General features: G+C 30.8%; 1 protein-coding gene and 1 long non-coding RNA gene across 2 annotated transcripts; one reads left to right on the plus strand and one right to left on the minus strand.

The window, feature by feature from the left end:
- Positions 1–3,228: 3,228 nt before the first annotated feature.
- On the minus strand, positions 3,229–13,544 carry LOC149497459 (2-alkenal reductase (NADP(+)-dependent)-like). The gene is made up of 6 exons (XM_089719370.1): positions 13,241–13,544; positions 12,313–12,496; positions 11,430–11,596; positions 4,620–4,702; positions 4,394–4,520; positions 3,229–3,758 (listed from the first exon to the last, which is right to left on the minus strand). Exons 1-6 carry the CDS (start codon positions 13,484–13,486, stop codon positions 3,507–3,509), a joined length of 1,059 nt encoding a protein of 352 aa, XP_089575496.1. The 5' UTR covers positions 13,487–13,544; the 3' UTR covers positions 3,229–3,506.
- On the plus strand, positions 5,934–8,212 carry LOC149497460 (uncharacterized). Its single transcript, XR_016320108.1, has 3 exons — positions 5,934–6,096; positions 6,964–7,886; positions 7,973–8,212. It is a non-coding gene; the product is annotated as an uncharacterized LOC149497460 (long non-coding RNA).
- Positions 13,545–17,777: the final 4,233 nt, after the last annotated feature.

Consider the following 17,777-nt stretch of genomic DNA (forward strand, 5'->3'; position numbering starts at 1 on the left):
ACTTTGTTTACTCGTATTTACCACATGTTCTACAATTCATATAATTGTATAAATTCATTTTATCTAGGTTCTGATATCTGCAGTACAGATGGCTAGAGGCAGAGCGTTTGATTCTGACGCGTCCGGCAGTGGTTCGCGTGGAGGTCGTGTACCTGGACGCAGTGCCCGTGGACGAGTAGGGTCGATCCCTCGTCCTTCGTCAGGTACGTCTGGGGCTTCGTCATCTGCTCAGCGACCGGTACTGCCGCCATCACATCCTTCTTCAGGTACGTCTGGGGCTTCATCCTCTGCTCAGCGTCCAGTACTGCCGCCATCACAGCCTTCTGCTCCTTCCTCTTCTACCCCCGTTTCTGGACCATTACAGACTCCAGCAGCTGCATAGTCACCCACTGTGCAAGGTAATCATAAATGTCATAACTGTCATTTTAATTATATATTAATTATCTAGAAATGTATAACATTTGTCATTTATTTTGCAGCTTCATCAGATCCACGTATCACCCTCAGTTTGGTAGCGGGACAGTAAGTACTTATTCAGATTTTCTGTAGGCATATTTTGTAATTATATTTTGTACTTGTTCATCTCTGTGATGCTTTCGTGTAATTATATTTCACTTCTGTTTTTTTTTTTTTCAGCATATATCCATCTTCTCGAGCAGCGAGGCAAATTTTGAAGATAATCAAGCTACAGCTGCATAAAGAAGGATACACATGGGATGCCGTACCACAAGAGGCGAGAGACTTTTATTGGGAGGAGTTCCAGGTACTCTTTGGTTTAAGTTATATCATCATTCAATGTTTACAATTCAAGATAAATCCTTAGTGTTTAAACGCTATATTTCATTTTTTTGCAGAAACATTTCATATGGGACGAGGCCATTACAGCTATGTTGAAAGTAGCCTGGGAGAAGATATGCGCCGATCGATACGCTGACTTCACGTATAGGATGAGAAAAAGCGGTAAGAAGCAGCAGTGCGTGTCTCAGGAGATATGGGAGAGCTGGCAAAAGGCTTGGGAGGATCCTGCATTCAAGAGAAAGTGGGAGATATTTGCACAAAACAGGCGCAGTGAGACTGGCGGTGATGGAGCAGGACCTTCGCGACACACAGGCGGATCTATATCTGCTATAGAGACAGCTCGATTATTAGTAAGTGACCTAGTCCATTTACAATACACTGATGTTTAATGAAAGTACATTATATATATTAATATATCATGAATAAAAATTTATTACAGGCTAAAGAATTAGGTCGTGAGCCCACACCGATGGAGGTGTTTACATACACTCACACGAAGGACCACGATCGTAATACCTTTGTCGACAGACGTGCGCTGAGCGTCAATGTAAGTAACAATGAATAATATTTACATTTACCCTCTAATCATTGCGAAGATGTACAAAGTTCAATATAATAAAGCTTGCAATTGCATTGATTAATTAATTTTTTATTTTCAGGAGAACTATACTACAGCTCGGGAGCGTATTGTTACTTCTCAGACCGATGAATCCGAAGCTGAGTCAAGAATTGACGAGGTAGCGCTTTATCTCGAGGCTGTAGGGGGCGAGAAGAAGAGGAAGGTATACGGCATCGGGTCTCAGGCATCACAGTTTTACACTGGCTCAGCAGCTCACGCTTCTACAGCCAGCGCAGCACCGCAGCCGGAGCACACTGGCTCGCACTATGATGATGATATACGGGCTCAGCTTGCTAATCAGCAGAGACAGATTGCAGAGCTTAGAGCGCATGTGCTGCGGCTGTCCGGTGAGGACCGTGCTGGTACTTCTTCCTCTGATCCTGCGCCTGCTACAGACCGACATGTTTCGACGTCTCAGCAGCAGCCACTATCGGCTCCTGATCCCGATGCTGCAGGCGATACCTTGCTCACCCCTCTTGGCGCTACATCACATCCAGCAGGTACTCCTCCCGGCGGTCCGACATCGGATCCTGCAGATGAGCAGCAGCATATATAGATTTGATTTCCGACCTTTTATTTTTTCATTTGTATTTTCATTTTTTAATTTGTTCAGAACAATAAAAATTACATTTTTATACTGTTCTTGAATTGCGTGTGTGTATATATGCATTTATGTCAACTTTCACAGGTGTAGAAAAATTTTGGTTTCAAAATAATATTTAATTTTTTTTATTCCCTTTTTCATTTTTGCGACCGATTTGATACCAAAAAAAAATTTTTTGAATTTATAATTTGCGACCGATTTTAAAAAATTGCGATCGATATTCTGCGACCAAAGTTGCGACTGAATTTCCAATTAAACCACGACCAAAATTTGCGACCGCTTTTTCAATTTTGCGACCGACTTATCAGTCTCTAATTTGCGACCGATTTTCTCATCGGTCGCAATTAACATTTGCGACCAGTGATTTTGCGACCGACGTTTGTCGGTCGCAAAGTATAAATAGCGACCGATTTTTGCCATTTTGCGACCGATTTGTCGGTCGCAAAATGGCGTTTTTTTTTGTAGTGTAATACGATACAAAGTTGAAAGTAAAAATTGAAAGTGAAATAATGTATTAAATCAATACCCTAATTCTATATTTTAGTTGAAATGTCATCCACACTACTAATATATAATTACATACTATTTGTATTAACACTTCATTATCAATTTATTATTTTTACTTTTTCATTACACAAATTAGGGATAGAAATTAGTACCCGTAAATAAATTGATTCGTGTTTTTTTTTTTTTTTTAGTCTTGGAGAAGGAAAATTTGAATCAGGATCTATTATCGGGCCATATATACCCTTATTCTTAGATTATGCTTTAGTGTGCAAATAGATTGATCCATTTGAAGAGGGGTTAATGGGATTTTTCATTTCTTATACTCGATTAAGAATTTATTTTGTAAATGATATCCTGTTCGTTTTATTAAATTAGCATAATTTTGAAATGCACAAACGAGGAAATTGATGAAAAGTGGAAGGTGGACAATGGTGTAGTTCAGACTTCATATAACACATTATTCCAATTTTCAAAAGATAGTATTGAAGTGGGATTCTTGATTCATATTTGAGCATAAATTAATTCGATCAAATTTTATCAAATTTATTTTTCCATATTTTATATTACCTATGTTGCATGGAAACAGAAGTAGAGAAATATAGAAATGTGGAAACGATACAAGAAAATAAAAACGGTATTTTATACACCGAGATATTTTCAAACTGCAGAGATGTACATGATTAGGAATTTCCGCGCATCATAATAAATAATTATATTATTTGAACTATTATGAAATTCAGTTTATCTAATTTTTAACTCCAATAGTCCTTAACAAGGAATTTGAAAATATACAAAAAGTAAATCTTCTAACACCCATCAATTAGTGCATAATTTTAGTTATAATTCAAACCTAACACAGTTATAAAAATAGAAATATAACCATACAAATAGTAAAAATTATTGCAGAATAGTTATTACTTAGGAGATTAATTAATTAAGAGAGCTTAATTAGGTCTTATTCTTCTATTGATGATGGTTTTATTTTAGTTGAATGATAACTTTACCAAGATTATTGCTTGAGAAGAGAGAGCCCAAACTCTCTAAAAAGGTGTCAATCCCATTGTATATCTTGTGCTTGGAACAAATTTTTCCTTGAACAACATAATCTTCCATCTCCTTTGCAAAATCAGCAAAACGGTCTAAATATGAACCCAACATAAACCCTTGCATCCTCACATTCTTACCTACCATATTTAACAGATTCCTCACACCATCTCTCTCTGTCCAAACCTGCATCAAAATGTAATAATAATAGTAATTTTTATTGGTTAAATATAATTCACACATCATACACATACCTAGAGGGTATAAATGAGCTGAGCCAGCTCGTGAGCTTCTCAAGCTTAGCTAGAGAAAAGTTAAAAAAAGTTTGGTTCAAATTGAGCTCGAGCCAACTCATTAGCAAGCAAGCAGAGTTCGAGTTCAAGCTGATTCATCAGTAAACAAGTCGAGCTCAAGCCTAATGATATTCAGCTTAAAAACTTGTCGAGTCTTATCAAGCTTTTATATGTACGTATATATAATATTTATTTTATGCTTATTCGAGCATCGAGCCAAACTTGAGTTTAAAATTTTTCGAGTTGAATTCGAGCCTCAAGTTGAGCTCAAGTTTGCGCAAATCTAAAATTTTCAGGCTCGTTGAGTTTCGAGCCAAACTAAATTCTATCAATCGAGCTTCGAGCTTGGCAAGTTGGAACTTAGCTCGACTCATTACATGTACATACAGATAAGAGATAGAAGTCATCTGACATACTTCATCACAAAACTGTAGTGATTTTGCAAAAATATGCTAACTTATATAATCTACATATATATACTTTCCACAATAAATGTAAGATCTCGAAGGACCAGGATGAATTGCTAACCTTATTATATTCAGATATCATACCACATAGAGGTATTTTTGCATTATAATTGACATGGTTAAGGACAGCCTCCAACATTTTACCACCAACATTGTCAAGATATAGATCAATGCCATTTGGAAAATACCTATAAAATAAGCCAATTGGGTCATTTATGTGATAGCATGTATTTATAATTCTTGATGTATCCATTTTGAGAGAAATTTTAATTTAGAGAGCAAATTACTTGGTCAAAGCAGCATCATAATCTTTTTCCTTTTTGTAGTTGAATGCATCATCATATCCAAGTTCGTCCTTTAAGTACTTTACCTGAATAAACATAATTAACCCAAAAAAAAAGTTCTATTAAAAAATAGAAAATGCACAAATTTACAAAGTAGCAGTCTTACTAAAATTTACACAAATATTGCTAAAATTTACAAGTCCAAGTGTGCGATAAATCATTTGCAAAGTTCAAGATGCCACAAGATTAAAGTTGCAAAATTTAAGAGTGAATTAATGTATTTAGTCTAAATTTAACTGATATCTTAAATATAAACCATTCAGAAACCACCAAAACGATGACAGATCTAAATAAAATCTAAAATTAGTCTCTGGTTGTTTTGATGGTTTGTCAATTATTTTTGTTTAACATATGTGTTAAATTTGATAAGGGCAATTTAGTAAATGTAATATCATAAAACATATTCCCTCTGTTCCTAAGAGATAGTCCACTTTCTATTTTCACACAGATTAAGAAATATGATTAAAGTATAATTTTAGTCATATAACTTTTTTATTATGCGCATATTAAATAATACATGATTAATTATTATATTAGAATAATAACTAAAAATTAATAAGAGTTATTGAAAATAAGGTAAAATTTAATTAGGGGATAATAGACAATTCAAGGATTAACTATAATATAAAAAACGAAAGTGAATTATATTTTTGAAACAAACCAAAAAGAAAAGATGAACTATCTTTTTGAGACGGATGAAATATTTTGGTCTATTATTAACAAAAACTACCCTGCAAATAACGATATCCGTTCATTTGTATTTTACAATACACCAGAATCAAAATCATCTTACATTTCAAATAGCTAAAATAACATAAAAGAGATTATGTACTTAAATTTTTTACAATTTTAGTTATTTTTTTTAATTATATCAATCCATACTTTGCACTAATATTTTAACATTTGTCTCACTTCAAATGTTTAGGTGGGCTCCACATGCGCTTAGTCATTTTCGCTGACCGAATTTTTCACTACGTAAAACTTCAATAATTTTTTAGGAAAAAAAAAAGAGTTTGAACTTTGACATTTTTTTAATGGAATATTAATTATTTAGTTTCTGAAGTATAATGAAATTATTTAAATAGTACATTCATTTTGGACAAATATTAAACATGTGACTTAAGGTTTGCTTCTATCAATCTAAGTAGTCCCTCTGCCTAATTTTCTCGTTTTGTCCGTTAAGTGATATGGAAAGGATGAAAACACCCTTTTATCATATCAACTGTCATTCTCGTTTGAAGTGGAGGGAAACCGATGCGTCACTGTTTCGTTTGAGACATGACATTTCACCAAACAACTCCATTTCTCTTCTAGTTTCTCCATTGAAAGGTTCTGACAGATTTTCTTTGAGTTGGGTTGAATCGGTGGATGGTTTTTATGGCTGTGGATCAAAGACTCACTTTTGAGAGTGGTTTCAAAGGTAAGAACTTCTAAAGACCAAAACTTTTCGCATTTTTTGTACTCTATTTCAATGATACATGCTTGGGTTTCAAATTTTTTTTCTTCTTTAAAATATTTTTACGGAAAAGTTCGTCATTTTGCATCGTTTTCATATAAGTTAGAAACTTTGTTGTAGAAGAATGGTAAGTTCTTAGGGTTTTTCCATAGACAAATAAAGGTGCTCCGTTTTAGTGTGAATAGCTTTTCATTGGATTCTGAAACTTTTTAACATTAGTTAGTATGCATTAGAATGATAAAATTTGCTATCTAGGGTTTCTCATTTAGTTTATTATATCATTACAACTTATGGTCTGATTTTATGTTATTCTTATTCAAGTACATGATATGGCACTTTTTGAGTGGTATATAATAGAGGTTAAATATGGAGATGAAGAAGGGTTCATATAAAATGTTGACTCTAAGAAGCTTTTTTACTTGGAACTTATGAACTATGTCTGCAAATTGTTTAGACTGGGAACAGCTGCAATGCAACTTATAGCTAGGGTGGGTATTACCATAGGAATGATGATGATATACATGTATAATGTTCCAAATGTTTAAAGATACTGCGGTTGTACCTTTGGAAATCACGAGAGTTGTGACCCACTGAATATGATAATGCCCCCTGAGATTGGAAGTCAGGTGGCAGTAGTTCAAAATGAATGCTTTGCTACCTGGAGCTTCTTCTTAGACTGTCTCAGGTAGGGGACTTGGGACCCAAGAGAAATCATGGACTTTTATGTCAGACAAGACAGAAGGTCACTTATCTAACTTTCCACACTTATTTTTCCAACTTATTCATCTATATGAATTGAGAAGTAATAAAGCTCATGCTTGTTCTTTAAAGGGATTGCTGGAGGCAGTAAGGACTCACTTTGAGAATGCAAATCATTCTTTTTGTTGCCAACACCTTCTTATGAATTTCAAGAAGCAGTTCCCAGGTGTGATGTGAAGGCAAGAATTTTGGTTGGTTGCCAAGGCTCGTCACGTATATGCATTCATGGTGCATATGTAAAATGTTGTATCCAAGAATGAAGGTAAACCAGTTGAGTGATTAATGAGCATCCCACTTTCCAATTGGTCAAGACATGCATTCTGGCCAGAAGCCAAAAGTGATCGTGTTACTAACAACATGACTGAGAGTTTTAACAGTTGGGTAGGTAACCTCCTTAACAAGCCTATTGTTGAATTTACAAACAAGATTAGGCAAAAATGTACGGTGAGGTTACATAAGACTATACTAGGGCTGTTGGTTGGGAAGGAAGGGTGACACCTAGTTGCAGGAAAGCATTGACCAAACTAATTAAGGAAAGTAGATTTTGCAAGATGCTTCCAAGTAATGAAAATGAGTTTGAGGTTAGGGAGGGACCAGTTGCATTTGCAGTACACTTAGGGAACAAGACTTGCACTTGTAATTTGTGGTCAATTTCTAGGATTCCTTGTAAGCATGCTTGCCTAGCTTTAAGATATAAGAGGGCAAACATTGAGGATTATGTCCATGATTATTACACAGTTTCAACCTACTTGAAAGCTTATAATGGAGTAATTCATCCAATTCCTAACTATGAATTTCAAATTGAGACCGACTTTCCACAACTCCTACCACCACATCTTAAAAGAAAAGTGCATAGACCAAGGGAGAGAAGAACAAGGCAAGAAGGTGAAGAAGTAGCAAGAGCAAAGAGATCATGTACAGTGAGATGCATGATCTGCAAGCAGCTTGGGCACAATAAGAGAACCTGTGAAAAGGCCCCAACACCCAGTTCACAGGTAAGATAAACTCCTTTGTATCATCCTTCTTGTTTTATAATTTTAGATAATGCAATGAGGGTTTATTCTATAATTTTGTTATGTAGAGGAGGAAGAGTAGTATGCAAAGAGGGGGTAAAACAAACAAGGGTAAAGACCCATAAGGTAGTAGCAGTGGTGCTGTCTAGAAGCAAAGTAAGAAACAATCAACTTTTTGAGGATATTTTGACTCAAGATAGATGAAAAAGGAGGCATTTTTTGTGGATATTTTCAAGTTTTTGTGTATGATTAGAAGCAAGATCAAATTGATTGTATTTTTTGTAGTAGACAAGTAAGGAGATCCATTGAAGGGCAATCTGAGTTGTGTTACAACTAACATTCAATCTAAGTTTTTTGTGGTCTTGAGTTCTTTTTGTAATGCAAATGCCCACATTATGACAAATGTAATTATTCCTTTAACATTATTCAACATGTGTCCTTTTTAATGCATCTATTTTAGCCATTCCTTTCAACATGTGTCATTTCTTTTGCATGATCTTTGGGTTTTTTATTCTTTATACAATAAACACAAATTAATAAACGAAAAATCACATTAATTGTTCCACATAAAATTACACAGCTTACATAGCATCAACAAAAGTTAAAGTGGACAAAAAAAATTCTAACCTCCCATCTCATACAACCGACATCACCCCACCCTGAGACCATATAAAAAAATCCTTATAAAAATTGCTCATACCAACTCCTACCCCAATAGTAAGCCCTAACCCTCACATTAATTTGCCTACCAAAACATCAACAAAGATGAAATTCATCAAAATTAACATAAAGCATATGCCAATCAATTTCCTTTGGTTCCTCATCTCTGCAATAAGTAGCTCATTCTTCCCTCCAATATATAATATTTGGGTATTCAACTTCATAATCTCCTCTGTTAGCTTCAAGAACTCATCCTTCGACTCCATCTTCTCATTTTTCTTTTCATGCAGTTTTTTAGGTGGGTTTCTTTGCCTAACTTCATGCTCACTGTGGACTTTACTCAAACTTCTTTCTCTTGAATCCATTGCCTTACACCAACCCAAAAATGATCCACACTCATTGTCAATGCAATAGTAATACAACCTATCCTATTCTTTGTTGTCTCGCTAATCCTAATCCTAGCCTTGTTCCCGCATTTGTAATATGCATTTAGATTCCTACCTTCCATTACTGCCTTTGTTGTGCTAGAAGAAGCCATTCTCCTACCTAAAACCCTAGAAGCTTCTAATTTCCAGCGTTATGGGGCTATGTGGGATGTATTACTTATCAACACACTCATTAAGGGTAGGTCTTTCATTTTTAAAGTTGTCTCTCACCTCTCAGTACTCTTTTCTTATGACTTAATGGAAAAAACGATGGAAATTGGATGGAGGGACTACTTAGACTGACGAAAAAAACTCTTACTGACGAAAAAAACTTTAATGACGTGCTGAATATTTGTCCAAAATGAATGTACTACTTAGATAATTTTATCATACCTCAGGGACTAAATAATTAATTTTCCTTTTTTAATTGTGACCAATATTTTTAGTTTCATCAATTGGTACCATTATTTTTTTTTTCTCAATGATTACAATTTTTGTCATTTTGTTGTCCAATATAGTGTAATTAATATGATTGCTAAATTGAACATGTAGGTATCCTTGTTTGGATACGTTAATTAAGTGGATTTTCCTCTTAAACAATCCATTGAAAATGCCCAAACATGAGAATATCATTTCATGACAGGGCGTTCAAAAATTTTTCTATAATTTCAAAGTATTGTTGTAAAACTTATGAGTTATGGTTTAGTTGATAGCATTCACCAAGCTCTATTTTTCCATAGTTGATAATCTACTGATTTTCTCTCATTCTTTTTTTTTTATTATTATTTTATTTAACTAGATCAGTCGCCAAAGAGAGAAACAATTTCTCATAATTATTAAGAAAAAAAATTCCAAATATCAACTGATAAAATTAAAAAAATTGACCATAATTATAAAAAAAAGAAAGTCGAAGTTTAGATTTTTTTTTTTTTTTTTTTCTGAATGGTCAAAGTTCTATACAGCGAAAAATCTAAATAGTGGATGAGTAAGTGTGCTTGGAGCCCAACGGCCACATCAGCAGAACTTTGTCCTTAAATTTTATTTCAAAACTCATAAAAATGTAACCAAAACAATGAAGTTTTTTCAATGCCATAATTGAATTCATAGAAATGAAGAGCAAATCTTTCGTTGAATGATAAATGAGAGAGAAAAAAAAAATGATTAAAGAAAAGAGAAATATTAGAAAATTTTATCAAGCAAGATAAAACCAAAAGCTAAAATATTAGAGAGTGTCCTTCTCTTAAGGACATGTCACATCAACCTCAAATAAATATATTTTTCATAATTGCAAAATGATATATTTAACAAATTAGACTTGTCTGGACCGGTCAACGGTCTCAATCATAGACCAAACCAATAAAAATAAGATTTTTTTTTTTAAAAAAAAAAATTTATTCTCATTTTTATTTTTTTTTCCCACTAAATAGTCGAAAGCATTTTTGTTTCAATAAAAAATTATTTTTCATTAGTTTGATTTATGAGCAAATTTATAAACGAAGTCTAGATAAGTCATTCCATACTTAACTATGAGGTTGTTGAATTCTCACACCAAACAGAATCATTAATCAAACAAGAATATAAAATCTGATCCATGAATTTTATATTGGCAAAATACATCAATTCTTTCGTGTAATTTACAAAAAAATTTGTGACATTCTAAACTTTATGTTGAATCAATTGTGTCCTTAAACTTATGATTTTAATAATGTTGCATAATTCTTTGCACTAGTAATAGTACTTTTGTATGTTTGGCTTTATATGCAAATAATTAGTTTGATTTGTAGTTATTATAACTTTTGCAACAATAATTTTATATTTTTAAACTATCAAATAAATATTTAATTAGTCTAATTTACGAGTTGAGATGTTTAAATAGAAACAAATTAAAATATTCAAATATATGCTAATGGATCAAAATAAAAGTTGAAAGTTCCATAAAATTTTTTATGTAAAATACAAGAATGAATTTATGCATTTGGGGAGTTTATATTACATTCCAACTTTTAAATATTACCAAACATGGTCCCTTTGTACTCTAATGCTGATTGATAATAAGTCCTTGAGATTTAATCAAATTGATTATTTCATGTCTATTATTTGGGATATTTTATGCATTCCACCCAGTTATTAAATTACCCGCAATTTACTAAAATTATACTTATTATGAAAGCTTTCATTCATATAAAATATAAATATAAAAATAAAAATTTCGTAAAATTCATTTATATCAAAAAGCAAGTGAAGAAATCTTTTGAAACTCGCTGTATGTAAATTATATAATAATGTTTAATAGATTTAATTTTTCTAAATATCCTGCAACTAATAATTCTTTAAATTGAGGAGAAAATATATAACACCTTAAGGAAGAGTTATTAACTTCTGAAAGTCAATATAACCAATTTAGATTGATATATTTATTCGATATATGAGAAAAAATTACCTTATCATCAGTGCCAGTGCTTCCAATAACTCGACAACCCCTGAGATTGGCCAATTGGCCAGCAAGCATTCCAACTCCGCCAGCTGCAGCTGAGATAAAAACATTTAACCCTGCCTTTGCCTCTCCTATTGCTACTATGCCCACCCAAGCTGCAAACCCAGGTATTCCTGTAACATATTTTCACCTTCAATGTCATAATTGAGACATGAGTAATTTTAGAAAGAAGTAGATAGAGTTAGGGATGAATATTGGGTCGGTTTCGATGTTCGTACTAGTAATTTAAACCGTTTTGGTTTGATTTAAATTTTTGGGTTAAATTAGTCAGGCTTTCAGGATTTTTTTGGTTTTCAGTTTTATATATAAAACTAAATTGAACTAAAAAAATTTTGATCTTTTATTAAAATTGAAATCAAACTGAATGTTGATTCGATTAATTTTGCCGAATTCTACCAACTCTAACCGGAGTTTAAATTCTTAACATGTTACACTGGCTACATCATATAATAACTGAATGATTAACTGCAGATCTATTCGGTAAAATTAACTGTTTTAACAGTGTTTACCTATTTAAAGAGCTTTTTAATAAAACGCTAAAAAATCTAAATGTTATAAGTTAACCTATTATAAAACGCTATCTTAACCGTTAAAAATTAATTCAAAACGCTATATTACTCGTTAGTCAAAACATTAAAAGCTACTTAAAAATTAATTCAAAACGCTATATTACTGATTAATCAAAATATTAAAAACTACTTAAAAAATTATTGTCGATTACAGCCTTAACCTTACCAAACGAGCTTCAAACAAAAATTATAACATACAAAAACTAACGGCTGAAACAAAAAAAGAAAAAATTGAAGTGAACGGTGGCCAAATTATTTACCTAGAGAAGAGAGATAATCTGGTAGTGTAATTCCTGGTTTATTTTCAATCTTTCTAATTAGAGGATCTGATGGCATGACAATGTACTCAGCAACTGGGAAGAAAGGACAAAGGACAATATCCCCCTCTTTGTATGCCCTGTCCTTTGACTTTATTATCCTTCCTATTCCTAATGCCTTCACCACCTGAAATTTACATTCAAAATAGATTTCAATATAATTGATTTAATCCCTTTCAAAAATTTACTACATACATATCCATCTTACAAGTTAAGTACAAGAAATAAAATTCAAAATTTAAGAGGTAAAATCAAAAATACTTTTTGTTTACTGAAATTTAATGGGCAATTTTAAAGAATTCCTTTAAGGTACACCAGCCTCCGCCACCCGTGGCGGAAGTAGGGAGCCAAGGGTTGCCCGTCCCTCATTCAAACATATTTTTTTTCCTAATTTGCTATGTTTAAGAAGTAGCGAAAGAAAATTTTTTTTCTTTATCTTTTTATAATATGTTTAAGAAGTAATAGAAATTGGGTTGGGTATAGATGTGTGAATAAAAGGAGCGGGCTCGCAAATTGTTCCTATTTGCCTTGAATAAGTTAAAAAAGTTCAACTTGAATCTATCCATATTTGATTCTTATCTAGCCCTTTTATATATGCATCTATAATATTTATTTTAAATTTATTCGACTATTAAGCTTTTAACGAAGCTCAAATTTAAAATTATTAGAGTGAGTTCAAGTTTAAAATTTTTAGATTCATTGAATTTAAAAAGGAGACTAAGCCCAGCTGGTTCGACCTTGATCGGCTGGTTTACATCCCCTCTTAGGTATATCATGACATAAAAAGAAAAAAAAAAAAAAAAAAAAAAAAAGAAAAGAAGAGAAAGAATGCCATGCTTGGACATTATAGAAAGGGAAAGACTCAAACAACCTGATTGAGTTCGATTTGGGGCATATAAAGTCCGTCTAGGCGACCTGTCATCTGAGAACGAAGATAAGGATCAATGGAGATCCACAGCATCTCAACGGCAACGTGGCAATCAGGGAAGGAATCATCTGCTAGTGATATATTTACAGTCCGGATTTTGAGATGATGAGGGCCTGGAACTCCTTCAGCTGCATACTCCGCCATGTACCATTCCTTGCTTTCTAGTATTATTGCCTTCTCCTTGGCCATTTTTTTTTAATTTTCTTTCCTTTTTTTGTGTGTCCGTGATCACTGGCTGAATTGATGCTGTCTGCCTTTTATATAGCATTTGAGAATTTATTGAGTCGCCTCAAATAATTACATTCATGTTATACTATGCACTTTTTTGTTTTTTTCTTTCTTTTCTATTTTTTTATACTTTTAAATTACTCTTTTTTTATGCACTTTTAAATTACTTTATTCTTAAATAATTACATAAAATTCACGGTACTTTAGTCATTTAAAATCATTTTTCTTCTATAATCTAAAATTTTAAAAGCTCTCTTTTTATTTACTATTTCCATTATCTAAAATTTTAAAATTTAGTTTTTCTTTTTTCAGTGTGGCCACAAGAGATCACCTTTTCCTTTATTTATTTATTTTTTTTATAAATAATCATCATATTTGAGTTAAACTATAAAAAAAATCCTTTAAAAACTTTCTTTTTATATATGCACCGACAGCTGGCATTGTACATTAACTTTCGTATATTATATTAAGTTTAATCTTTTTTTTTTTCAATCCCATTAAAAGCAAAAAACTCTACACTGAAATAATGGAATATCAGGTGCTGTTTGTTTTAAATTAAGTTTTTTCTTTATTTTTTAGAAAATTTTTTTTTAAAAAAAAAATAAATTTTATGAAACCACAAAAAATGGTTTTTGTAATTGTACTTTCATTTTTTATTTTTATATTTCTCTTTTTTTTTCATTTTTTATAAGACTTGGCCTCATAAGTTGTATTATTATTATTATTATTATTATTATTATTATTATTATTATTTAAACTATTCATATAAATCTAATGTCATTTATTTATCCAAAATACATAAGCATTAGTTTTATTATCTCTATTAAAATTCTATGTTTTTTCCCATCTATTCTCTATTTAGTATTATTTTCTCTATTTATATAAATCTAATATCATTTAGTATTATTTATTTATTTTAATACTTGGATATTATATTTTTATTCAATTGATTGTATACACAATAATCAATAGTTAATTTAACTTTGAATTTAAAAATTAAAGGTGAAATATTTTTAATTATTTTGTCTTAAATTTTATACTTTTAGATTTTTTATTATTAACTAAAATCTTTAATGACTCAATAAGGGATAGATTTGATAATTGAAAGAATTTTTCAAGTCATGAACTAAAAGAAAGGAAAAAAATAATTTTAGGAAAAAAAAATTATTTTGAGGAAATAAGTAATCAAAAACTAGAATCAGCTCTCTATTTCTAATAAATAAAAAAATAAAAACAAACAACTGTAATAAACAGGGCTTTATTTTCCTTTTCTTCTAATCTTATCTCGAATGATTTTTTTTTTTTAGAGTTAGAATGATATTTGAAATTTACTATTTTATCTTTATTTATATGTTTCTTTTTCAATAATTATAAAAAATTAAATTATTACATTATCGTTAATTAATTCTTCATATACATATTAACATGTTGAGAGTGAGTTCTGGTACTAACATGTTGTGCTCGGACAATATCCTCTTCCTATATATTATTGCCTAGTTTATTGAATAAATAATTGTAGTTTGATGCATTTCAATATCAATTTAATATACATCATTTAATGTTAATGGAATACTAATATAAAGATATTATATTAGTAAAAAATAAAGTTAAAAAATATAGTTTAACTACTAACTAAATTTTATTATTTTAGGTGTGAATCAACTCGGTATAAATTTCGTATTTATAATTTGTACCCAAAAATTGAATCTAATTTTTATTGATTGCAGTAGAAGAACTAAAATACTGAAAAGTGAAAAGCATATCGAGGAAAATCTCATGAATTTTTTTAATGAATTGAAAATTCTTCTCTAAATAAAAGAAATGTTAATTAATTTTAGAAATTGGTAGTTAATTTAATAAATTTTTTCAAGCTACTATAAAAATTGTAGAAGGAATATGTTACTACATTACATTACGTACTCATTAATTTACCGTAATTGTTAATTACATAGAAGTTGTTATTCGGTAGTTCAACCATCTTTGACGAACCGTTAGATGCAAGCCTTTGTATTTTGAAAAACAACTGCAGAGGTGGAACCAACCCCAACGAGTTTCAACCATTGCTTTTAAAAATATCCGACCAAACTGACAAATCAGACCGATTAAGATTGAGAATTGACATGATTTGATGAAAAAATTGGACGACGAGAAAGTTACAATTTAAAATTACGAGGACAAACTTTTAAATATTTAAATTAGGAAAAAATACGATATAATTAGTCCGTTTTTATATAATATTTTAATATCTTTCATTTAATTTAAATGTTTTTTATTGACTTTATAGAAAAAATATTAAAAAAAAAAGATAAAAGAATCTAATAATATAACAGAAGTAAAATATAGAAATAAATTAATATATTTTAAAAAAAAAAATAATAAACTAATTATATTTCACAAACCGGAACGTAATATATTTTTTCCTTTAAATTAACAGGAGCAATGGTTAAAGTATAGAGGCTATTGAGTTTGATCCCACGCCCACCCTAACAAAAAAATTTTTCACATCAATTTTTAAAATTGTTTCTTTCATAACTTGATTATTTATTTCAAAAATTACTTGGATTTTTTTTTTTTTTTTGTCAAAAAGAGTTATGACTTCTGCTCGGTCAAAAAGAGTGGTTTGAAAATAAATAGATAATAAGAAGTTAAGGGTATCTTAGTTATGACTTGCAGTTTATTTTAAATACTCCCTTTATTTTTTGTTTGAATATCCCAAAATATTTATAAAATTTCTAAATTTAAATATACAAATAATTATTTTTTTTAATAATTTTTATAATTATTTATTAAATGAACGATTTTTATTAATATTTTAATGAGTTAAAGATAAAAAAGGATAAAAATAACTTTTGTTGACTAAATTCTTAATATCCGTATTTTATTAAATGGAAAGAAAGGAGTAAATTGTTTTTACTTATAACTCAAACCAAACATCATTCTATTTGTGACTTTTTACTTATGCGTAACTTTGATTGATTTAAATGCCAAACCAAACACCATCTTAATGTATGATCGTAAAAATAGCACCAATATTGTAAAATGAAAAAAAAAAAAATCCATATTCAATTTTGAGCAACACCTAGAAAATAAATTAAACATGTCCCTTTCAGACGGACCAAATAAAACGAACATAAACTATAGAGAAACGTTGAAATGATGGAAGTTTTCGAATGCTGTGGTTGCAACAAATCAAAATTGTCGTCAACAAGTATCGAATATATGTAAAATATGGCTAGGAGCTATTCCACGATTGTGATTTCCTACTCACCTTGCATAATGGAGTTTTGTTTATATGATTTGTCGTCTTCTTTATCTTTATATGTGCTCTCAAATATTCACTTTCCACCACAAATCTCTATCGATAGGCTTTTATTTTATTTTATTTTATTTTTCTCTCGTTGGGAGGCTCAAAGAACATTATGAGAGTACACAATGGGATTAATTCTTCTTTTTAATCATTAAATTAACGAAAATTTTAATAGTTAAAAGGTTTCGAATCTAATGAGGGTATATTGGATTAGGATTGTGCAAGATTTTAAAAAAATTATTGAGTTTAGAATTGAAGGATTTCCTAAGATTTTTACAGATTCCACTATAATTATACATAGAATTTTATGGAATTGATTAGACTTTTTTTATAGATTTTGATTAACTTTGATGGAATCACAATGACTTTTATATATCCAATCAAAATTCATTTCAAAACCTAATTAAACAAATTAAAAGATTTTAGAGTCAAATGAAAAATAAAAAACAATGAGAGACTAACAAGCAAAATGCGTCATCTTCTCCAAAATCATTATTTTTTTCGTTGAAAATTTATCGCCACTCACAGTGAAAGGCCTGCAATGACCAGCGTCGGTGGCAGCCATCCCGCTTCCATTAACCGCTATATTAAACGGGTTCGATGGTGAGTACCCAATTCATTATTAACAAAAAAGGTATTAAAATAAGTTCACAATTTGGATAGTAAAAATTCACTGATATGCTATCTATTTAAGAGGTACTTTCAATGGGTTTTTGGACAAATATAGATAGTAAATATTTAAACGGGTTCGAATATGGATACTTAAATAGGTATTTAAAGAGGTTTAGAACAGATACAGATAATAAAATTTTAAACGGATACCTATACGAGTAGTTTAAAATTTGCGGATACCCGCTTCGCTTTCGTTCTATTAAGGGGTGTATTAGATCATGAGTCTGTTAGATTTTAAAAGATTTTTGAAATCTTTGGGTTGGAGGATGAATT

Source organism: Jatropha curcas, chromosome 3, assembly GCF_041381405.1.
Source record: "Jatropha curcas cultivar XTBG-Jc1 chromosome 3, XTBG_Jcur_1.0, whole genome shotgun sequence".
Lineage (NCBI taxonomy): Eukaryota > Viridiplantae > Streptophyta > Magnoliopsida > Malpighiales > Euphorbiaceae > Jatropha > Jatropha curcas.

Excerpts from the sequence above, each read along its gene's own strand:
- LOC149497459 (XM_089719370.1), bottom strand. The coding sequence starts at position 13,486 with ATGGCCAAGGAGAAGGCAATAATACTAGAAAGCAAGGAATGGTACATG. Across the intron at positions 11,597-12,312 it reads AGATTATCTCTCTTCTCTAG|GAATACCTGGGTTTGCAGCT; the intron begins GTAAATAATTTG and ends AATATGTTACAG. Across the intron at positions 3,759-4,393 it reads TGATATCTGAATATAATAAG|GTTTGGACAGAGAGAGATGG; the intron begins GTTAGCAATTCA and ends ATTTTGATGCAG.